This window comes from Schistocerca nitens, chromosome 8 (assembly GCF_023898315.1).
Source record: "Schistocerca nitens isolate TAMUIC-IGC-003100 chromosome 8, iqSchNite1.1, whole genome shotgun sequence".
Taxonomy (NCBI): Eukaryota; Metazoa; Arthropoda; class Insecta; order Orthoptera; family Acrididae; genus Schistocerca; species Schistocerca nitens.
In genome coordinates this window covers 147,099,124-147,123,821 of record NC_064621.1, presented here as the reverse complement: position 1 = coordinate 147,123,821, position 24,698 = coordinate 147,099,124, and the positions used below count along the sequence as shown (strand labels likewise).

At 43.1% G+C, this 24,698-nt stretch overlaps 1 protein-coding gene across 1 annotated transcript in view; it reads right to left on the bottom strand.

Moving 5' to 3' along the window:
- Positions 1-1,610: 1,610 nt before the first annotated feature.
- LOC126199455 (protein O-mannosyl-transferase TMTC2-like) overlaps positions 1,611-24,698 on the bottom strand; it is a 1,057,651-nt gene continuing 1,034,563 nt past the window's right edge. The window contains exon 16 of the mRNA XM_049936376.1: positions 1,611-2,454. Coding sequence (XP_049792333.1) covers positions 2,293-2,454 — 162 coding nt within the window. The 3' untranslated portion in view covers positions 1,611-2,292. The remainder of the gene's footprint in view (positions 2,455-24,698) is intronic.

The following is a 24,698-nucleotide window of genomic DNA, read 5'->3' as shown; positions in this document are numbered from 1 at the left end:
TTCTTCCACGAGCGGTGTAGGCTACATGTCCCAACGCTGTGATATTTTAATGAACTGTCTTTACAGGTCCAACTAGACGAGAATAAATTTTCACATACTTGCGTCTTCTTTTTCAGTGCGAGGGCGAAACAACTGTGAACGAGTTTTTATAAGTTTCACTGTGTATAGCATGTGTCCTTTAACGGGTTAACATGTGTATATTTCTTTCTTTTTAAATCATTCCCTGGACCAGCGCCTTGTTTTCTAGGTTCGAATCCTGCCTCGGGCATGGATGTTTGTGATGTCCTTATGTTAGTTAGGTTTAAGTAGTTCTAAGTTCTAGGGGACTAATGACCTCAGACGTTAAGTCCCATAGAGCTCAGAGCCATTTGAACCATTTTGGTAATGCTTTATCTGCATTTGTGGCCATTTCCACTAGTATCAAACCACAACATACAAAAAGCGTGTGCTTTAAAACGAGTTTAAAACAGATTTGGATTTTGTACGGACTATCCATGGATAAATAAGAATGAATTTGACAAATTAGTTTGATCGTGTACGAAGACCCTTAGGAAATGGTCTGACAAGTCACGAACCGACCATTGCCTGGATATGTATAAACAGTTCCGCTTGCTGAGTTTGTTTCAGAATGTAATTGATTACTGACTAGTCGTAGCCACTGATGACGTCTCCAGCACTGAAAGACGAAACGTTACACTGAAAGTATGCCTTGGAACAGTGCCTAATGCCCTTAAAACAAATACCATCAAAAACGCTAATAGCTGCTGTGAAAGCTTGCATTGCACTGTAGCTTCTTCATTGTGTAACAGGAACAACAGAATTATCACCATAATCAAGGAAAGCATACGCAACATTGTAGACGAAAGTCTAAAATCTAAACGACTGCACCTCTAAAACGTTGCTTTTTTTCAGTCGAAATGGCAAAATTACACAGACATGAAAAAGCAGTTGATATTACACAAACGAATAACATACTCTTTATAATTTTATTTGCGCTACATAAGAGACTAGATACGCAGCATGTAAAATTACATACATTGTATATGGAATTCTTAGAAAGCAGACATTTAAAATAAGCATTTTTGTCTTATAGTAATAATTCGATATACATAGAAAAATATTTTGATAAAATAGTTTTCATTACATTTTACAAAAAATAAAACTTCAGCATTTCTGTACAGTTATTATAATTTCTTCCTGGGAAAATATATTCCTTCTGCACAAAATCTTTCATGTTTCGTCACGATGGAAATTGTTCACGTAAGCGGAAAAAATCTTTTGTTTTGTGCTTCTCATTACTGTAATTTTAAACATCTTTGTACGTCCCACAGAATTGATCCAATAAATGTCATATTGAGTCATACAGTAGACAACAGTGACTTATTAAGAGCGTAACTGGTATAACTAAAATAAGTTGTCATCAAGTTAATTGTATGTACTCGAAATGAGATTGAACACCTCTCGCTCTCTTGTTCACTAATTTTCTTTAAGAAGCGACAGTTATGACACTTATGAGAGAAGACCCCACACATTTTCGAAGGTACACGGTGATAAACGAATGTATTAAGCACAAGGAGGCTGTTTTTGTCCCATGGAGTGTTTTTACCACGTAACTCCATCGAAACATTCTTTGTGACAAACACGAAAGTGAAAAACGCCTTTGGAATTAAGGCAAAAGCAAGGAATTCCTAACTCGTGATCACAGAAACTACGAAACAAAAGTGCTATGTAATCTCCGCTCAGGGTAATCAAACAACAGTGCTGAGAACACAAGTGTATTTAGAACTGAGAGTTCGACACGACAGTGGAAACACCGTTCCACCAAAGCACAGGGGTTAATTAGTGAGATTCTCCGTTTATTGGCAATCTGTTGAAAGTGTTTCATAAAGCTGTGATTTCCTTACGACGAACGAACAAACGAAATAATAAAAGAAAAGCGGTGAGCTTGGAAACCTGAGAATTTCTATACGCACAGTTCAAAAATTTTCCGGGCAGGTTAATTAATGCGGTACTGCATGGATGTTCTACGTTGGGACTCCGACGTCCCACACGAAATAGAGGTCAAAGTGTTGCAACCAAGTCGTTTAGTTTGCGGCCAGAAGTTTTACAGACATTTAAATTGCCTCAAAGTATCTGTGGACGTGATATACTTCGGCGGTGTCCTCATTAGTGTTGCACATTAACAACGTGCTACTGTCATGTCAACAGTTGGTATTGTTTGGAGTTCTAAGACGACCGACGATGTTGTTCAGATGTTGCGGGGCATCCCCCGGGCAGAGTCCTCGTCTATCGTCACGTGCCGGCAGCCATGCGCCGGTGTAGTCGCCGCAGGTTGGCCAACGTGACGGGGTCACCGGGTAAGAGGCGCAGCGCCTCCCGGTAGAACTTCTCGGCCTCGGCGTGCCTGCCCATCAGGTGGTAGAGCGCGCCAAGGTTGCCCACGCCGGCTGGCTCCTGAAATACAACGTGGCAAAAACATGCAGTATGTTGTAACATAGTCAATAAGGGCTTAAAGAGGGGGTAACAAACAAAACCGAGAAAATTGAGGGGTATCCAGAGGGCCCCTTGAGGAACAAATTAGTTGTTATGGCACAGTCAGCGCCGATACGCCAGTCGGGAACGACAGAGAAGAGAAGGCTGTGAGGAGACGTCAACCAATCGCTCGCTCACCGACCTCCCTCCAGGACGACAACGCGACAGCAGCGGTCCCTAGGTGAAGACGACATAGCGTCGCACCCGACTAGTGCAGCCCACTTCGATAGCAGCTTCAACGTTAGCCACTTCGTTAGCTGATGCATCGTAGCCTCTTCTTTAGTAATCCCTACGTAGCTCAGAGAACAGCAGTCACGGCAGTTCAGTTGACAGACTTTTGTTAGAAGCGGTCGCTATGACCAGAAGTGCTACTTGTATTTGTCTCTTCTGAAGAAGACTGATTATTTTGTATTCGCCCTTTGCTTGGGACATATTTGTCTAAGTGCACTTGTGAATGATCATGTATAAAGAACTACAAGAATTCTCAGATCAAAGTTAAGTATTTGTACTTGTCTTGTTGTAATAAAACTCATTAATACGAGTTGCTGGATTGTTTGTCTAGCGAACTGAGTATGTAACATTCCTAGTCACAACATTAGGAGTGGGGACACGTCACTGAAAATATCATCAAACTACTACATAGTTGACAGACTACTAATTAGAAAATGTATTAGAAAATTGATAAACTAAAGAATTAGGAAAACACGAAAAAAATTCAGAGAGAGAATATATATCACGTTCTCGACAACTATGATGACTTAACCACTTGTAATCTAACATGGCTCTACGGACATTCATTTGCGTTATGGGCTAACTTTGGAAGGGAGTGGTGCGTTGAATATGTGTCAGGTGAAGTATTGCAAGACTCAATGGGACAAGCCATGGTAGCTGTGGGAGCACCAGCCTTCATAGAAACAGAAGGAGAAGAAATAGCAGATGGGTCACCAGATTCCTTGCCAGGAGATGGAAGCTGCTTTCCCACGTGGAGGGTAGGCAGACAGTCTGCAGGTGGCTGAGATAAAAAAGCCTTCATTCCAGAAGTCGCAACTCTGTCGGTGTGACGAAGGAGGTTGGAGCTTGTTAAGTGATATACCTGGGTAGATCAACACCTCCTGTCTTTTCTAAAAACTTGACAAAACAACACTTACCTACTAAATGGTTGGACTCTTAGAGCAGAGTCGGCACCTAGCCTCATAGAAAGCTTTTTAACATTTCGCAGGTCCTGAAATGTGAGGCTACTGGTGGCCTAATTACGACTGATTAAAATGTTAGCACTGACTTCATGAGGACGTAGCAATTGGCAAGAAGCTTTTTAGAAACAAGGTTAGGGGGAGGAAGTTCAATTCATTGACTTGTTGACATTTCGCCACTTCTGGGGGCAAAATATTGTCAAAGAAAGAATTAAGCCATTGGCGAGCTGTAACAATTTTTAAGAGGATTGGTGGTTGCATTTGGTTGGGAGGAGGACAAGAGCAAGCTGCTGGGAGAAGACTTCAAAAATGAGATGCATATAATCGGTTAGAGATTTGTGAAGCTGGAGGAGTTCTGAGGCAGAAGTCACGGACACGTGATGGAGGCTAGGCTGCCACTGTGCTCTCAACTCTCAGAATCACTGTCTCCACTAAAAGTGGAAAGCACTGAAAAATTTGAATGTTCTGTCGCTGTCGTATTTTACTTATCTGTACAACTGCACTGCTTTAAAAAATGTTATCTAACTAAACAGTGCGATCAGGCCCTGAAGACCATATGTTACGACAATATCTAAGTTTTAGAAATACTTTTGAAAATATTAATCCTATTTTACAACTTCCATAATACAGGGTGTAAACGGTATAAGGCGCCAAAATTATATAGATGGCACATCTCGCAATGCTTGACAAATAAGTCGAGTAACATGTTTGCGCATTTCCTACGGTTGTCCCAGAAAAAAACAGTTCGTCTCAGGATAATGGTTTTGGAAAAGTAGATACTTGGCCGTGCACGTACGTAAGCAATCGGTTCCTGTTATTGCGCGCTGCGCGTACTGACATCGCGAGCGTAAATCGTAAACACATAGGCAACTGCGGCCTGAGTGGCTGCGTCATTGTAATACACCGAGCGACGACAGTAGGCGAGTAACCTGTGCAGATGTTATTGAAGCTCTGTTAACTGTTAGGATGGAAAGGAGATTTACTATAGCTGAACTATGCGATATGCATTTAATTTATGGCGAGGCAAAAGGTGTGGCGAGGGCAGCTGTACGAATTTATCGAGAACGCTTCCCACAACGACGACTTCCTGCACGAAAGACATTTGCTGCTGTGCACCAAAGGTTTGTGTCATTGTAATTCTCTACTTGTATGCGATTATTATGCATTTACATCTTAATAAAGTACAGTAGTTATCTGCACCTTTGTAAATTTTCGTCCGTATGCGAAACGTATCTTCTGTTCTGATATGCGTTTCGTTTTTGTTACATCATGACAGAACACAACTGACGAGTACGTATTTAATTTCCTTAGATTGAGACGTACTGGCTCTTACTGCCCCACGCAGAAGGCAGAGGCCCACAACGCGCCGAACGTACATTGGAAGCTGAGGAAAGAATTCTGGACCGCATCCAGGAGGATCCTTCTCAGAGTACTAGATTAACTAGAAGCATCGCCCGCCACGTGGGTATATCGCACACTGTCGTTCATCGCACTTTGCAAGAGGAGCGTCTGCGGCCTTACCACATTCAACGCGTACAAGCATTGGAAGAACAAGATTTCCCTCCACGGCGTGAATTCTCAGAGTGGTTTTTGCTACACAGTGCGCAGCATGATTTTGTCAACAAAATACTCGTCACAGATGAAGCGTGTTTCACTCGCGACGGAATAACTAACCTCCATAACATGCACAGTGTGGAGTGTACACAATCCTCGCTACGTAGTAGCAACACATTTTCAGCGACGATTTTCCGTAAATGTGTGGGCGGGTGTGCTCGATAATTACATTATTGGGCCCTATGTTTTACTTGCACGTTTGACTGGCAACTATTACCGAACGTTTCTAGAGGAAACGTTGCTACCAACGTTGTTAGAAGACATTCCGTTAGGCACACGTCATAACATGTGGTTCCTCCAGGATGGTGCTCCACTCCACATTGGTCACAGAGTACGCAGATGTTTGGATAGTCGATTTCCAGGACGATGGATCGGGCGTTCGGGTCCACGTCGATGGCCAGCACGCAGCCCTGATTTAAATCCACTGGATTTTTACTTTTGGGGCCATAAGAAGGAACTTTTTTATGCTGAGCCAGTAAATAATGTGGACGAATTGACGCAGAAGATTTTAGATGCTGGCAATACCATAAAGGCCAATGTGCATGTATGTGAACAAGTGCGACGAGACTGGGTTCGCCGTAATGAAGCGTGTGTAGAAGCCAATGGTGGTCATTGCGAACATTTATTGTAGTATTTGTGTAAGAGGAAACGAAGTAATGGGTTTTCTTTTCGTTACGATGCTGTTGTACAGAAGGAAAATAATGTGAATTTAGTATTAGTTATGGCATTGTCGTAAAAAGGTGAAACAGTTGATTGTAGTTAATGCACAACTATCTACTTGGTGATTGATTGAATTTGTACTAATGGAAATACATTGTGTTTGATATAAGCTTGTCATTAATACTACGACTTTCGTTATCGACTTGTTGAGAAACAGACTGGTTGTATTCAATTCACGTAAAGCGAATTACACATTCTTGACAACCCAAAAACCGTTTACATTCCTTTTTTCGGTACCACTTGATTATCACACCACGTCGTTGTACACGTCTAATGATTCAATCCTCTGGTCGGCTCGTTGCCTTTCTCTGGCCGCCCCGTATTTGTGGGCAATAAGCTCGGTACGCCGTGTACTGTCGGTTGACTACGTAAACAGAAATGCGTATACTATCTATCCTACGAACATTAGGTTTCAATAATACAAAAATAAAGTACATGATACAAGAAAATGTCATTAGACTTTTTTGTCAAGCACACCGAGATGTACCATCTGTATAATTTTGGCGCCTTATACCATTTACACCCTGTATAAAGGAATATAGAGTTTCGGCAAAAATAATACGAACATTAAACTATAAGAATTTAATTTCAAATCCTGTTTTCTAAGTTATGCATAACGTACTGATGGCTCCTTTTAATTTTCCCTTGAACTATCACATCTATTTTTCATAAGCCACCAGCACATCTATGATCGTTGTGGTGCTACGTTGAACCAACATTAGAAACCACCAGCAAATCCACACTGCTGCTCCTTCCTTGTTTGGTGCACCTGTAATAACCGCTCAAATTATGCTAGGGACGTCTAAAGTACATTGACGGACCAAAATATTATGACCACCTGATTGTCCGCCTTTGGGACGAAATACATCACCGATTTTGCAAATCAGTAGACTGATTTGCGCACGCTGTGATGGCGCCCGATAGCGACCAAGACAGATCAATACGATTTGCATCAGTCGAATTTGGTTGCTGAGACATCAATGTGAGTTCACTATTATGCTCCTCAAACCACTGTAGCACGGTTCTAATTCCGAGACACGGACAGCTATCCTGCTGAAAGATGACGTCGTCGTTGGGGATGACATCAAGCATGAAGGGATGCAGGTGATTCGGAGCTGTCAGCGTGTCTTCGATTACTGCCACAAGTCCCATACAAGCGCAGGAGAATGTCTCCTACAGCATAATACTGCTCTTACCAGCCTGTGTCCGTAGCGCGCTGCACATTTCGAGCCGCCGTTCACCTAGACGACGGCGTTTGTGGAGACGACCATCGACCTAGTGCAGGGCTTAACAACTGGCCGGTTTTGAGCGTGAGTACTCGCGTCTGCTCAGGCACGTGCTCGCAAGCAGGTGCAAGGTCGCGGAGTAGGGAGGGAGGGGAGGGAGGGGAAATGCGCGCGCACGGTTGAATGTGATCTCGCGTTCTTAGCAGATTTAACTAGCCATCTGAATGCGTTGAACATTTTACTACAAAGTAAAGATCTGCTAATTACTCATTTCATAGATCGAATACGAGCTTTTAAAAAGAAATTGACACTTTGGGTGAGTCAGCTGGAAACAGGAAACCTAGCTCATTTTCCTAAATTATCATCCATGCAAGATGTTCATAAAGACTGTGAACGTTATTCACATAGTTTAGTTGATCAGCGCTTTCCAGATCTGACAGCACTAGACAGTGATTTTGATCTGTTCTCTCCATATTCAGCGAATATTTAAGAGATTCGTCCTGAGCTGCAGCAGTAAATTATTGACCTGCAGTGTGACAGAATATACATAGACAAATATCAGAACAAGAAAAACATTTTGGAATTCTACAGACACTTCCCTCAGGACAGATTTCTTCGTTTGCACAAACTGGCGGCTAAAATAATATCAATGTTCGGTTCCACGTATGTTTGTGAACAACTGTTCTCTGCAATGAAATGTAACAAGACGCGCTGAGAAACGCATTTTCTGATCGAAATTTAAACTGCATGCTGCGCCTAAAATGCACAAGAACAATTACTCCGAACATAGACGCAATTGTAAAGGGCAAAAAGTACAAGATAACCGAGAATCCCACACTTCAGTGACACCTTTTATTTTGTAACAGTTCACAAATTAATACGAATGTAGAGGCATACACTAAGCTAATAAAATTATGTGGCATGTGTACATTCTCCTTTATTTGTTTCATTTGTCACAGTAATAATTCGTGAGTGATATCCCTGCAGGTGGCCGCGGATTTACATTGACTGGCGGCAGCTGTTGTGTGCCCCACGTGACTTTCCCCACTCTCCACTCTGGTCCGGTAGTGGGGGTAGCGTGCTCGCGCTGCTCCGTGCTCGCACCTTGCTGCTCACAGCTTGCTCCGCGAGCACGTATGTTGTGAAGCCCTGACCTAGTGTAACAAAAATGTGATTCACCCGCTGAGCCGAGACGTTTCCATTGATCGAAGGTCAAATCCCGTGAGTCCCGTGCCCATTGCACTCGTAATTGACGAGGTTGGTGGGTCAACGTGTGAAGACGTAAGGGTGGTCTGCTGCGTAGCTCCATGTTCAACAACGTACAATGAATGGTGTGCTCCGAAACACTTGTGCGTGCAACAGTATTGTGCTCTTTCGGCAGAGATGTCGCAGATCACCATCTGTCCTACTTTAAAGAGCAGACAGACCTCCAAATCCCACGTTCTGTGAAGAATCTTGGAGGTCCAACCATTTAGCACTTAATGGCACTTTCACCGTCCGTCTACCGCTTTCCATAGATGCCCATGACAGTAGCACGAGAACATTCAACAAGCTTTGTCGTTTTCGAGATACTCATTCACAGGGTCTGTGTAATAAAACTCAGCCCTTTTTCAAAATCGCTTATCTGAATGGATTTCCCCATTTGCAGCCCATATCTTCGCCAGGCTTGATCCCGGTCCGTGTCTGCTGCGCTTACATACTATTGTTACTGCGTCACGTGCCTGCAAAGCCACCAGACAGCATTCAGCGGTCATAACGTTTTGGCTGATCAGTGTATACGCTGGCACGACAGCCCAAAAGGGAAAATTTTGTCTCTTAAATACAATAGTGGACTAAAAAGTAAACGAAGTTAAGAGATACGAAACTGAAAAGTGTTATCGCTTCTCGTAAGATAATCATACCCAATAAATTCAGCATAGGACTGGAAAGCACAGCATCCCGTAAAACGAACACCAGACAACGTGTAAAAAACATATTCATAGTACAGCTGCTATTATCGCACCATTTCTACGCCACGTGACTGAAGAGATGAGACTTCAGTGGTGCAAAGGACACAAAACGTGAGCAACATCAGTTCGGATATCTAACCTCTAAGGTGTGTAGAAGATTACATGGCGTGCGGCGGAAAACTGTACAGTTGTAAAGGAGACGAGTGTTGTGACCATGGAGCCAATAAATACGTCATTCCGTTGGTGCGCATCTTCAAGGACAGTTCGTAGAACATCCATTCTCTCTGTTATCGTAGCCACTGAAATTTTCTGTGTTTACGTTTTTACAGTTCATGCTTCACTGTAAAGCTGACTGAGAAATAGCAATGACCAATTACGATGTGTCATTCGCATTGCGATTGATGATGGGAGTAAGACACAAGAGAAGTTAAGACACTTTAATATCTTCAATATTTCGCGGCCCTGTCAGCGACTGTATAAATATTAATTTTAATTTCACTAATCAACAGCCCAGTTGCACCGTTTACTTAGAATTTACGTAGGTTTCAGTCGGGATAACCCAACCTTCTTCAGAATACCAGTAACTACCGTTTGTCCATAGCGCTCGCGAAGTGGGGCCGAGGCAGTTCCAGATAAGTTTTATAGTCTGACGATAATTTATGTATTTGTAGTTTTAGCTTGACGATGTCCACTAAGGACAAACGGTAGTTACTCGTATTCTGAAAAAGATTGGGTTATCCCGACTGAACCCTAGGTAAATTCTAGGTAAACGGTGCAACTGGAGCTGTTGATTAGTAAAATTAAAATTAATTAAGACACTTTCATTGATTTGTCGGCCTGGAAGAAAATGGTGCAAGATGTTCGAAATTCTAAGAAAAGGACGGATCATTTACCATATACACAACAGCCAAAAGTGAACAATGAGAATGGAAGACCAAGAACGAAGTGATCGAATTGAAAATGGTATAACACGAGGTGTAGTCTTTCGCCCAACTGCTCGGCCCTTACATCAAAGAAGCAATGACGAATATAAAAGTATGAGGATGATTATGATGATGTTGATGATATTTGGTTCGAGGGGCGCTCAACTGCGCGGTCATCAGCGCCCGTACAAAGTCACAATCTTAACACAGTCCAGTCCAGCAACTTTCACGTATGAGGATGAAATGATGAGTACAACACGGACACCCAGTCCCCGGGCAGAGAAAATCCCCAACCCAACCGGGAATCGAATCCAAGACGAAAATAAAAAAAAAGGCTTCAAGACTGGAATTAAAAATTCAAGATGGCAGACCCATGATAACATTCGCTGACAACATTGCTGTTCTCATGGAGGTTGAAGAATTGGAGGAGGTGATGAATGGAATGAAAAGTCTACTTTGTGCAGACTATTTGTTATAGCCGTGAGCGACCGGCGAGCGGTGCAGGGAAGACAATGGAGACGTGAAGCCGCCAGTAGCGGGAGCCGCTGGAGGTAACACTTAACTACGAACAGACAGGACAGACTAACAAGTAGGGGACGACAGAAACTACGACCGACCAGAACACAGAATGGCTCAAATGGCTCTGAGCACTATTGGACTTAACATCTATGGTCATGAGTCCCCTAGAACTTAGAACTACTTAAACCTAACTAACCTAAGGACAACACACAACACCCAGTCATCACGAGGCAGAGAAAATCCCTGACCCCGCCGGGAATCGAACCCGGGACCCCGTGCTCGGGAAGCGAGAACGCTACCGCGAGACCACGAGCTGCGGACAATCTGTAACACCTGAGGGTATAATTACATTAATCCTCAGGGGGGTACACGCTTACTTTGTGTACCATGTGTTTGGCAAGCACAAGGAGCCCTAGCTAATATGGTATTTGCTTATACAACTTTACACTTCGGTACCATATTTCTCTAACACATAAATTACACAGCTATCTGATCATTTAACTGAGAGACAAACATTTCTTTTTACTACATCAGTGACACATGTTTACGCAATTACACAGTTGGATAATTTCATACTTAAGAAATTGTATTTTGTCTGTATTGTGTGAACCTTTCATATGTTTTCGGAACCATTGTGATACTATGAGAGCTTTGAATTATGTGTTTGGTATGAGATCATGATATTTAGAGTACGTTTGAGGTAGATGACACTATTTAAATGAGCAGAGAATTTTTTTAGGTTTTCAAATTATTGCAGAAAGCTACGACGTTTTTGAGATTTGACTGAGGTGTTATGATATTATTACGACGACGATGTGTATTATGCTGTTGAGGTATGTTTATGATCAATAAGCTGATGCTATATAAGAAATCTGATTATGCTACATATTTATTATGATGAAATATTGAAGACCTGTTGATGAACATGTACACTCCTGGAAATTGAAATAAGAACACCGTGAATTCATTGTCCCAGGAAGGGGAAACTTTATTGACACATTCCTGGGGTCAGATACATCACATGATCACACTGACAGAACAACAGGCACATAGACACAGGCAACAGAGCATGCACAATGTCGGCACTAGTACAGTGTATATCCACCTTTCGCAGCAATGCAGGCTGCTATTCTCCCATGGAGACGATCGTAGAGATGCTGGATGTAGTCCTGTGGAACGGCTTGCCATGCCATTTCCACCTGGCGCCTCAGTTGGACCAGCGTTGGTGCTGGACGTGCAGACCGCGTGAGACGACGCTTCATCCAGTCCCAAACATGCTCAATGGGGGACAGATCCGGAGATCTTGCTGGCCAGGGTAGTTGACTTACACCTTCTAGAGCACGTTGGGTGGCACGGGATACATGCGGACGTGCATTGTCCTGTTGGAACAGCAAGTTCCCTTGCTGGTTTAGGAATGGTAGAACGATGGGTTCGATGACGGTTTGGATGTACCGTGCACTATTCAGTATCCCCTCGACGATCACCAGTGGTGTACGGCCAGTGTAGGAGATCGCTCCCCACACCATGATGCCAGGTGTTGGCGCTGTGTGCCTCAGTCGTATGCAGTCCTGATTGTGGCGCTCACCTGCACGGTGCCAAACACGCATACGACCATCATTGGCACCAAGGCAGAAGCGACTCTCATCGCTGAAGACGACACGTCTCCATTCGTCCCTCCATTCACGCCTGTCGCGACACCACTGGAGGCGGGCTGCACGATGTTGGGGCGTGAGCGGAAGACGGCCTAACGGTGTGCGGGACCGTAGCCCAGCTTCATGGAGACGGTTGCGAATGGTCCTCGCCGATACCCCAGGAGCAACAGTGTCCCTAATTTGCTGGGAAGTGGCGGTGCGGTCCCCTACGGCACTGCGTAGGATCCTACAGTCTTGGCGTGCATCCGTGCGTCGCTGCGGTCCGGTCCCAGGTCGACGGGCACGTGCACCTTCCGCCGACCACTGGCGACAACATCGATGTACTGTGGAGACCTCACGCCCCACGTGTTGAGCAATTCGGCGGTACGTCCACCCGGCCTCCCGCATGCCCACTATACGCCCTCGCTCAAAGTCCGTCAACTGCACATATGGTTCACGTCCACGCTGTCACGGCATGCTACCAGTGTTAAAGACTGCGATGGAGCTCCGTATGCCATGGCAAACTGGCTGACACTGACGGCGGCGGTGCACAAATGCTGCGCAGCTAGCGCCATTCGACGGCCAACACCGCGGTTCCTGGTGTGTCCGCTGTGCCGTGCGTGTGAGCATTGCTTGTACAGCCACTCGCAGTGTCCGGAGCAAGTATGGTGGGTCTGACACACCGGTGTCAATGTGTTCTTTTTTCCATTTCCAGGAGTGTATATGTGTAATAAGGTAAGGAATAAGGAGTAGTGGTTAGGGACTCTGAATTGTGAAAAAGGATGATGGAAACCAAGAATCGTACTTTAAAGACTTATGAAATGTGTGTAAATGCATGAATGTATCACAATGCCGACGACATTTTTTTGGACACTATTATATTTAAAGGATTTCGTTTCTACACATTTGTAACGCAAACTGTGAAATTTTATATGAGACTGTCACTGTAGTGCAAACTGGTGTCGTAAATATTTCGTTAAGAAAGTTAAGTGACCACCTGCATGTAATGCGTCGTGAGCACCCATCTGTGTGATAGTCGCCTGGGAAAAAGCCATTAATGTGTGCCTTTCAGAGGCACAGGTGGAAAAAAAAGAGGCCATTATCCTCGCTATTGACGTTTCTTTGTAGAAAGCGTCGCAAATACGACACACTCAAACTTGAAAACATATGATTACACTGTGGAGCTCTTAATTTATGATATTTACTAAAATGCCTAATGAAATGATGAGAAACATTTTACATCTATTGTCTTTCTAGTTGAGGGATTGCTCATTTTGTTTAATATCTAGTTTCTAGCTGCCCTGCAGCATTGGTTAAAATAAAATTTAATAGGTGTACTAATATGGATATTTTATGCCTACAGATCCAGTAAACAGTAATTTAATGATGTACTTAAAAAAAACGAAGGACCACAAAAAGACATTTCCCTTCACAGGAATTGCATACAGAATTTTCTTTTCAAGTACTTGGTAATTTCTTTTGTAGAATAAATTGTGGTGTACCTCTTTATTTAGATAGACATTAAGATGTGAATATACATTTCCCTTATCTGTGTTGTTGCCTTTAGTGTACTATTTTTTCTGCTTGTGGGTTTGTCATGTTTAGATATGAGTTATTACATTTACTGCTGCTAGCTTTGCCAATTTGCATTTTTTTCATTGCTGTTTGTATTAATTGTTTTGTGCTGCTGCATTGCCTCGTCCCTTAGTTTAGCATCTGAGCTCAGTAGATTTAAGTTAGCTTAAGAGGGGTACACTATATAAGAGAATGAGTTGCGATGAATTGGAAGGAATGCATTGAGACGTTTTACGAAAAAAGTACAGAAAGCAGGTATAGATAGCACTTTTTGAAATAATGAAGAACGAAGGGAGATCTCCAAGAAGTAAAGAAAGTTTCGTTTGCAAGATACTGCAGTAAAACAAAGCCTGTTGTTTCCCTTTGTGTCATCCCTCTATATGTTTGTGTACTCTTGTATATTTGTGTTTTTCCTGTCTTTATGTGTTTAGCTAATAAGAGTTATGTTGTAGAATTTTTCTAATAATATGTTATTTACTTTGTAAAGATGTTTAGACATTATTTATTCTGTTTTGTTTTAATGCTCATGTGTGAAGTTGATGTTTCAAAAGTTATTCTGATCTTTTATGTATGTACTTATGTAATAATGCTTGTAACACTGGTGTACATGTTTATTTCTATTCTTTTGTAAAGCCTGCATTACCACAAATGTTATCTGTATTGTTATGTTCTTTAATGATGTATTTTGCACCTTTGTTATTGAATTCTTATATTATAAAATTGTAATTGACACCAGTTAATCAAATTAAGTAACTTATAAGTTCCATTTCACTGCACACGTTTCTGTTGGTCATACTATATGGACAATATGTGAGAAGTAGGGACTGTTAGTGTTTGCACGTGTGTTAATAATTCAGCAAGGGACTGGATAACAGCATTGCTGGTTCTAAGGACAATTCCAAAAACTTTGTGAGTGCACAAGTGGTGGTTATGGACTTGCTATATTATACGCAAGACTCTTCAATGGTGATTGTGCACCTGCACAGTCACAACAGATGGCTGCTGGCCATCTCTACAAGGACTACAGTGGGTCTGCATCTTTGATGACCGACCAGTACCATTATTTCTACAAGGACTGCAGTGGGTCTGCACCTTTGATGACCCACCATTATTTCTACAAGGACTGCAGTGGGTCTGCATCTTTGATGGCCTACCAATACCATTATTTCTAAAAGGACTACAGTGGATCTGCACCTCTGGTGGCCCACCAATACCGTAATCTCTACCAGGACTATAGTGGGTCTGCTCTGTGATGACCTACCTACCAATATTCTTCAAAACGTCGAATGACTCTGCTGTGGGTTTCCTCTGTTGTGGCCCATTACCCTTCTGCATGTCGAGAGGCAGCACTGTCTTTCCGTTGGAAGGACAACACTACTTCTTCAAGACTGCATGGAAATGCACTACTTCCGTGTGAATTTTCTTTTACTGCTCAGACTTTGAGAAAAACACGGCAATTTTACTGTGATGAATGATCAGGACTGTCTTTATGGACTGTGAGAGAATTTTAGCTTTTGACCAACATTGTACCAATACGTGTGTGCATTTGATATCTTTGTTATTGTAATTATGAAAAATTTTATCAAATCATTATTGGCCACTGCCCAAAACAATTTGTAAAATTTTTTGTGGGGAGCATGGGGTCTATGTAAGTAGGCTGTTTGTGTTTTCTTATTGGCAACGTTACGTAGCGCTCTGTATGAAAATCACTGGCTGTGCTGTGTGCAGTCTGTGGCTGGTTTGCATTGTTGTTGGCCATTGTAGTGTTGGGCAGTCGGCTGTTAACAGCGCGTAGCGTTGCGCAGTTGGAGGTGACCCGCCAGCAGTGGTGGATGTGGGGAAGTGAGATGGCCGATCTTTGAGAATGGATAATCTGGAGGTGTATCCATCAGAAACAGTACATTTGTAAGAATGGATGTCATGAACTGCTATATATATTATGAATATTAAGGTAAATACATTGTTTGTTCTCTATTAAAATCATTCATTTGCTAACTATGCTTATCAGTAGTTAGTGCCTTCAGTAGTTAGAATCTTTTATTTAGCTGGCAGTAGTGGCGCTCGCTGTTTTGCAGTAGTTCGAGTAACGAAGATTTTTGTGAGGTAAGTGATTTGTGAAACGTATAGGTTAATGTAAGTCAGGGCCATTCTTTTGTAGGGATTACTGAAAGTCAGAATGCGTTGCGCTAAAAATATTGTATGTCAGTTTAAGCACAGTCATGTATAATTGTTCTAAGGGGAAGTTTCAAACTTTACAGAGGCTCTCCTGCGAACATTGCAGAACTAGCACTCCTGAAAGAAAGGATACTGCGGAGACATGGCTTAGCCACAGCCTGGGGGATGCTTCCAGAATGAGATTTTCACTCTGCAGTGGAGTGTGCGCTGATATGAAACTTTCTGGCAGATTAAAACTGTGTGCCGGAGCGAGACTCGAACTCGGAACCTCTGCCTTTAGCGGGCAAGTGCTCTACCATCTGAAGGACCCAAGCACAGCTCACGACCCGTCGTCACATCTTCAATTCTGTGAGTTTTAATCTGCAAGGAGGTTTCATATCAGCGGACACTCCGCTGCAGAGTGAAAATCTCATTCTGGAAACATCCTCCAGGCTGTTGCTAAGCCATGTCTCCGCAATATCCTTCCTTCCAGGAGTGCTAGTTCTGCAAGGTTCGCAGAAGAGCTTCTGTGAAGTTTGGATGGTAGGAGACGAGGTACTGGCAGAACTGAAGCTGTGAGGACAGGTCGTGAGTGGTGCTAGGGTACCTCAGATCGTAGAGGACTTGCCCGCGAAAGGCAAAGATCCGGAGTTCGAGTGTCGGTCCGGCACACAGTTTTAATCTCCCAGAAGTTTCATATCAGCGTACACTCCGGTGCAGATTGAAAATCTCATTTTGGAAACGACAGTAGGTATCTCAACACACGCAACTATAACGCAGTACGGCCGAGATGCACACACAAACTACGGCTGGTACCAGACAGCTGTAGTGGCGCCAAGCGTCCGCCTAAATACATGACCGCGGGAAACACGGTAGACCGTGGACTTCAAATGGTACGGAGAGTGGCACAGTCGGACGGCGAGGAACGCGGCACAGGGGTGCGCCGTAGCACAGAGACCCCTAGTGGGTATGCAGGTCCATACCCACTGGTATGCATTCAACTTTCGCGCCTTCCAACACCAGACTATGGATTGATACACTACTGGCCATTAAAATTGCTACACCAAGAAGAAATGCGATTGATAAACGGGTAATCATTGGACAAATATATTATTCTACAACTGACATGTGACTACATTTTCACGCAATTTGGGTGCATAGATCCTGAGAAATCAGTACCCAGAACACCCACCTCTGGCCGTAATAACGGTCTTGATACGCCTGGGCATTGAGTCAAACAGAGCTTGGATGGCGTGTACAGGTATAGCTGTCCATGCCGCTTCAACACGATACGACAGTTCATCAAGAGAGTGACTGGCGTATTGTGACGAGACAGTTGCTCGGCCACCATTGACCATACGTTTTCAGTTCGTGAGAGATCTGGAGAATGTGCTGGCCAGGGTAGCAGTCGAAAATTTTCTGTATCCAGAAAGGCCCGTACAAGACCTCCAACATGCGGTCGTGCATTATCGTGCTGGAATGTAGGGTTTCGCAGGGATCGAATGAAGGGTAGAGGCACGGGTCGTAACACATCTGAAATGTAACGTCCACTGTTCAAAGTGCCGTCAATGCGATCATGACGTGACCGAGACGTGTAACCAATGGCACCCAATACCATCACGCCGGGTGATACGCCAGTATGGCGATGACGAATACACGCTGCCTTTGTGCGTTCACCGCGATGTCGCCAAACACGGATGCGACCATCATGATGCTGTAAACAGAACATGATTCATCCGAAAAAATGACGTTTTGCCATTCGTGCACCCAGGTTCGTCGTTGAGTACGCCATCGCAGGCGCTCCTGTCTGTGATGCAGCGTCAAGGGTAACCGCAGCCATGGTCTCCGAGCTGATAGTCCATGCTGCTGCAAGCGTCGTCTAACTGTTCGTGCAGATGGTTGTTGTCTTGCAAGCGTCCCCATCTGTTGACTCAGGGATCGAGACGTGGCTGCACGATCCGTTACAGCCATGCGGATAAGATGCCTGTCATCTCGACTGCTAGTGATACGAGGCCGTTGGGATCCAGGACGGCGTTCCGTATTACCTTCCTGAACCCACCGATTCCATATTCTGCTAACAGTCATTGGATCTCGACCAACGCGAGCAGCAATGTCGCGATACGATAAACCGCAATCGCGATAGGCTACAATCCGACCTTTATCAAATTCGGAAACGTGTTGGTACGCATTTCTCCTCCTTACACGAGGCATCTCAACAACGTTTCACCATGCAACGCCGATCAACTGCTGTTTGTGTATGAGAAATCAGTTGAAAACTTTCCTCACGTCAGCAGGTTTTAGGTGTCGCCACCGGCGCCAACCTTGTGTGAATGCTCTGAAAAGCTAACCATTTGCATATCACAGCATCTTCTTCCTGTCGGTTAATTTTCACGTCTGTAGCACGTCATCTTCGTGGTGTAGAAATTTTAATGGCCAGTAGTGTAGTAAGACGAAAAAAGACTACAGTAATGAGGGACAGAAGAAATGAGATTAGAGATAAACCTACAACAACCTCGTTAAAAAACCTTGGTTCACCTGGCCCGGGTGATAGTACCTCGTAAGGGTCCCTTGCCAGGGTAACGGTGAAGACCTCAACGGCAGTGAAGGCGGAGATGAAGATCATCGGAACGGCGGAACTGGCGGAAAAGGTGAAGATTAACCAACGGTCCAGAAGGCGGAAGAAGACACTGTATGTCCTAACGGGTTTTGGAGCGGAAGAGTTATCTTCAATCGGCAGCGTCTGTACTTCAGAGAAGCGGCTGCGAAAGGCGTCTGTACTCCAGAGGAGCGGCCTGAATTAACTTCTTAGTGTAGCGAACTAAGTCTTAGTGGAAGGAGGTGTATACCTCTGGAAACAACAGCTTTAACCAAGTATCAGAAATGGAAGGTGCAATGAGAAAGTTTCCTCCCCGTGGTGGTAATACCACCGAAGCTGGGCATTCGGATCCGGGGGCCCAGCATCATTGCGCAACAGACCAGTCGGAGGGTCCTAGGATCCCTAACGCTAAACATAGGAACAGACATCAAACGTTCATAGGAACACTGAACGTGAACTCAATGCTGAGAACAGGTAAACAAAAAGAACTGACAAAACTAATGGATGAACACAAACTAAAAGTTCTGGCTATACAAGAAACAAGATACCCAGATGAGGATACAGTACAGGCAGACCAGTACAGGATTTATAAAGGGAAACCAGCACAGATAGTAAAGAATACAAAAGGTCTTCGGGTATATGGCACAGCATTTGTGATACATAACTCATTCTCTACTAAGGTACTAGAATTTAAATCTAAATCACCAAGAATATCATTGATAACATTCAGAAATAAAAATAAAAAGTACACACTTATAAATGCCCATGCACCAATAAATAAAGACAACCAACAAAATCCAGAGAAAGTGCAGACATTTTGGGAGGAACTGGAAGAAACAATAGGGAAGATCCCTGAGCAACACACTACAATTCTGTTAGGAGACTTTAATGCACAAATTGGAAGAAACGAATTATCAAAAAGCACAGGGAGGTTTACAGCACACACTAAAACTAACATGAATGGCCAGAGATTAGTAGAGTTTTGTGAGAAATTCAAATTGAACATTATGACAACTAAATTCCAGAAGAATCCCAAAAAACAAACAACATGGAAATCACCGAACAAATTACTTGGCGAGTTCCAGATTGATCACGTGACAATAAGTTATGATAATTCAAGGGACATTCAAGATGTACAGGTGGTGAAAGGGGCCAACTTTGATTCTGACCATTATCTGACCAAAATTAAGATGAAATTAACACCAGAAAGAAGTCACAAGAGTGACGAAACAAAAATAGCCAAATATAGAGTACAGGACTTAATGCTCAATCAGCAAGTCTTAGACGACTACAAGGAAAAGACAGATAAAATCAAAAGTCACAAATGGGAAGAAATTGCAACCTCAATACGAGACGTAACAGAACAAACAATTTTACGAACCAAAAAGAAAAAGCATCCCTGGTGGAATGAGGTCTGTGAGAAAGCACTACAGAAATGAGCCAGAACTTGGGAGAAATACAACTCAACCAAAAGGCCAACTGACTGGGAGCAGTTCAAAACGCAAAGACGTGAAACGACGAAAATCATTAAAAGTGAACGAAGGAAATATGACACACAACAAATACAGAAAATACAAGATGAATTTTCTAAGAACAATACACGCAATTTCTTTCAAACATTCAGAACTACAATAACAAGATATAAACCACCGACACTCTGCTTCAAAGATGAAAAAGGAAATCTGATCACCAGCGTGGAACAAAATTGCCAACACCTAGCGAACTACTTTGAAACGCTGCTAAGCTGCAAAAGACCTGATGAAACCTTGACATTTGAGAAGCCTAAGAATAAGCTACCAGACTCTGAACCACCTAATAAAGAAGAAATTAAAGAGATCTTGAAAGGATTGAAAAACAATAAAGCATCTGGTAAAGATTCGTTAGTCGCGGAACTACTGAAATACGCAGGAGAAAACTTAATAAATAATTTCGAGGCGCTGTTTGAAGAGATTTGGAATACAGAGAAGATTCCGGAGGAATGGAAGACAGCATTGATTCATCCGTTACATAAGAAGGGTGCCAAGACAAATGCAAATAACTACAGAGGTATCTCATTGTTATCAGTGGCCTATAAGATCCTATCCAAGGCACTACAAAACAGGATTGAAAATCAAGTAGAGAAAGAACTGGGTGAATATCAGGCTGGGTTTAGAAAAGGAAGATCATGCAGTGAACAGATATTCAGTCTACTCTCCATAATACAACTTCGCGCACGCACATCGAAAAATCTAGTAATTACATTCATAGACTTCAAAAAAGCATATGATTCTATTGATAGACCAACCCTGATTAACACATTAGAAGAATTTGGGATTGATGATAAAAGCAGAAGTCTAATCCAGGAAACCCTTACGGGAACAAAATCGCAAGTGAAGTTTTTGGGTAGATTGTCACAACCGTTTGTAATTGGAACAGGTGTTAGACAAGGGGATGGGCTCTCCCCACTGTTGTTTAACATTGTCCTTGAAAAAGTGGTCAGGGAATGGAGAAAGAAGATGGCAGAAGCTGGAGTGAAAAATGGGATAACGTTAGGAAGAAATAAAACAAAAATTGAATGTCTGGCATTTGCTGACGACATGGCAATATTGGCAGATGACATCGAAACAGCAAAGATTCAGATAGAAATGCTGCATGAGATCGCTGAGAAGACAGGTCTACAAATATCGTATGAAAAGACAGAACTGATGATACAGGACAAAACAGACCCAACACAGACATTGCAAACTAAATATGGAATAATTAAGAGAGTTCATAAATTTAAGTATCTAGGGGAATGGATTACACCGACAGGGTTACCAAATGTTTCACTACAGGAAAGAGCAATAAAGATGGAAACGGCGTACCAGCTATGCCGAAATGTATACAATAAAAAGTCGATCTCCATCAATGCCAAGCTCAGGCACTACAATGCGGTAATAAAACCAGAAAGTTTGTATGCGATTGAATGCATCCCACTGAACAGAAAACGTCTGTTGGAGAAATTGGAAATAAAAGAGAGAAAAATACTGAGAAAGATCTTAGGACCTAAAAAGGATGGACAAGATTATAAATTGCGATCCAATAAAGAGTTATACGAGAAAATTGAAAAACTGACAACATCCTTTAAAAAGAGAAGACTGAGTTTCTATGGGCATGTCAAAAGAATGGCACCAGAAAGAACGGCAAAGAAAATCCTGGAATACATGGAAAGCAGAAAGACACAAATTAACTGGCTGAAAGAAGTAAAAGAAGACATTGCAGAAATGAACATTATACCAGAGACAGTTTACAACAGAATGGAATATAGGAATGCCATCAACAAAATACAGGGATTCAAAGACCGAACGCAATCAAAGAAGACGGGAACAACCTGGTCGCAAGAACGTAAAGAAGCCCACTCAGAAAAAATGAAGAAGTACTGGGAAGAACGCAAGAAAAAGCACAAGAAATGACTGATGCTTAGCGTAGTCCAAAGTTGACTGTAACGAATAATAATAATAATAATATCACAATTGGGGACCACGAAGTAGAAGGAGTTAAGCTATTGTTGTACGTTGAAGGCAGGATAACACATGACGGACGAAGCAAAGAGGACATAAAAAGCAGACTAGCACCGACAAAGCGGGCCTTCATCTTCAAAAGAAGTCTGCTGCGTCAATCATCGGCCTTAATCTAAGAAATTTCAGAGAACGTACGTTTGGAGCACTGCATTGTATGGTAATGAATCATAGATGGTGGGAAAACCTAAGCTTTTGAGATGGTGCGCAATAAAATGATGTTGAAAATTAGATCGATTGATTAGATGAGGGGTTTCTCGCATAATGGACGAAGGAAGGAACATACGAGAAACACTGACGACAATGGCAGGATGAGGGGACATGTGTTAACGCATCAGGGAATAACTTCCATGGTACTAAAGCCAGCTGTCGAGGGTAAAAACTGCAGGAAAAGTCAGAGAGATACATCCAACAAATAGTTGAGGACATAGGGCGCAAGTGCTGCTCTGAGATGAAGAGGTTGGCGCAAGAGAGGAGTTCGTGGCCGGCCACATCGCATTAATCAGAATACTGATGATGAAAAAAATAAAAATAAGAATAAAAAATCTTTGCTTCCATTAAAATTACTTTGATGTAGCCGTTTCAGCGAGTCGAGTGGTCGTTAAATAGCAGTTTTTTGTAGAGTGCTAGGTGCTCCCTTTGATGCCTCTTTTCCAGCGACATGCAGAGCCTGTCTCCTGCACTGAAAAGTGAAGGCTTGTTTTCGCTGCTCACTTTCACTATGTTATCTCCTATGTTATCTTATTTTGGGCCAACTTTGGGCACTCGCCAGTAACATACTCATCAGGAATATAAAGCCAGTCGTCAGATGCACAAGAATACCTTTATTTGGTTTGCTTTACCGGTTTCAACAATTTAAGCTATCGTCTTCAAAAATGAAATAGGCTCAAATCAATAGTAAGCCAACGTCAGAGTAAGAATCGGAGGCTAGTGTCCTACAAAGGATTTGCAAAGAACACATTTATAACGCAAGTGTGTCAAAAGCAGATGTTCAAAGAATCGAACGACGGGCGAGTGCAGCACTTGTGAGAGAAAGGGTACGCTATACACGTCAGGAATTGTGCTTGGTGTCCAGACGATTACTATCACTCCATCTGAAAATCTCAGCGAACCTTGCAGCGGTATCCTGGAGCTGGGTAGATAGCGCCACTTGGGCGCTAGCTGATTGGACTGAACAGCAAGCCAAGGTTCGTCAAATGGCAAAATACGATCGACTCGAAAGCCCGAACGCAAGAAAACATGCCAAGAAGGCGCACCGTGTTTAATCTCACGGAAAAGACGCTGGACGACGCTGCAATTTCGGTGCTAGAGAGAGGTCTGAATTTTGCTCCTACACCTGGGACCATTCCTATCCGAGATGTGATTAGTGGAATAGAAGAGGCTGTTTTGAAACTTCCTAAGGAAGCTGCCGAAGAGATTAGCCGTGATTCATGCCGCACCCTGACACGGGCGCCACCTAAGAAGACCAGCTTTAACATTACCGCAGCTGACAGAACTGCACTACAAGCTCTGAGAAGAGACCAAGACATCGTTATCTTACCTGCTGACAAAGGAAACGCTACTGTTCTCCTCTCACGTACAAAATATAACAGCAAGATGCACGAACTGCTCGACGATCCTGCATACAGTAAATTGAAAAGTGATCCGACGGGTAGGATCCAGAGGAAGACTTGGGAACTCATCAGGAAGAGCTCGATCCCAGCGCAAGTCGCTAAGGGTTTACGTCAGCAAGCTGCAGTTCCTCCTAGACTCTATGGCCTACCCAAGATCCATAAGAATGGGGTGCCTCTGCGCCCTATCGTGAGCAACATTGGAGCACCTACTTATTTTGTTGCCAAATATCTGACGTCACTATTGGGACCTCTCGTAGGCAAGTGCGACCATCATATTCGCAACTCTGAGGATTTCATAGGTCGCTTGAAAACTCTTAGACTGCAATCATCGGACCTCTTAGTAAATTTCGATGTTGCGTCTTTATTTACAAAGGTGCCCTTGCAGGACTCTTTAGAGCTCATTAGTAACAAGTTTGAGGAGGACATAGTGGCACTATTTAAACATGTGCTTACTTCAACATACTTCTTATTTCAAGACCAATATTTTGAACAAGTGGACGTTGTCGCCATGGGGAGCCCTCTTTCTCCTGTGGTGGCCAATTATTTTATGGAGGACTCTGAAGATAAAGCACTACAGTCAGCCACTCTCAAACCCTCTTGTTTTCTGCGGTATGTTGACGATACGTTTATGGTGTGGCCACACGGACTGGATACTCTACCTACGTTTCTTCAAGATTTAAATTCGCTCCATCCGAATATTAACTTCACTATGGAAGTGAAAAAAGATGTCACTTTACCTTTTCTTGATGTTTTGGTACGAAGCAGATGGAACCTTGGGACACAGCGTGTACCGCAAGCCAACGCATACAGATCTATATTTGCAGGCCACAAGCTGCCACCATCCAGCACAATGCGGCGGTGCACTACGTACGCTAGTTCATACAGCGCGTTTGGTATCTGACTCGGAAAGCCTGCCGAGT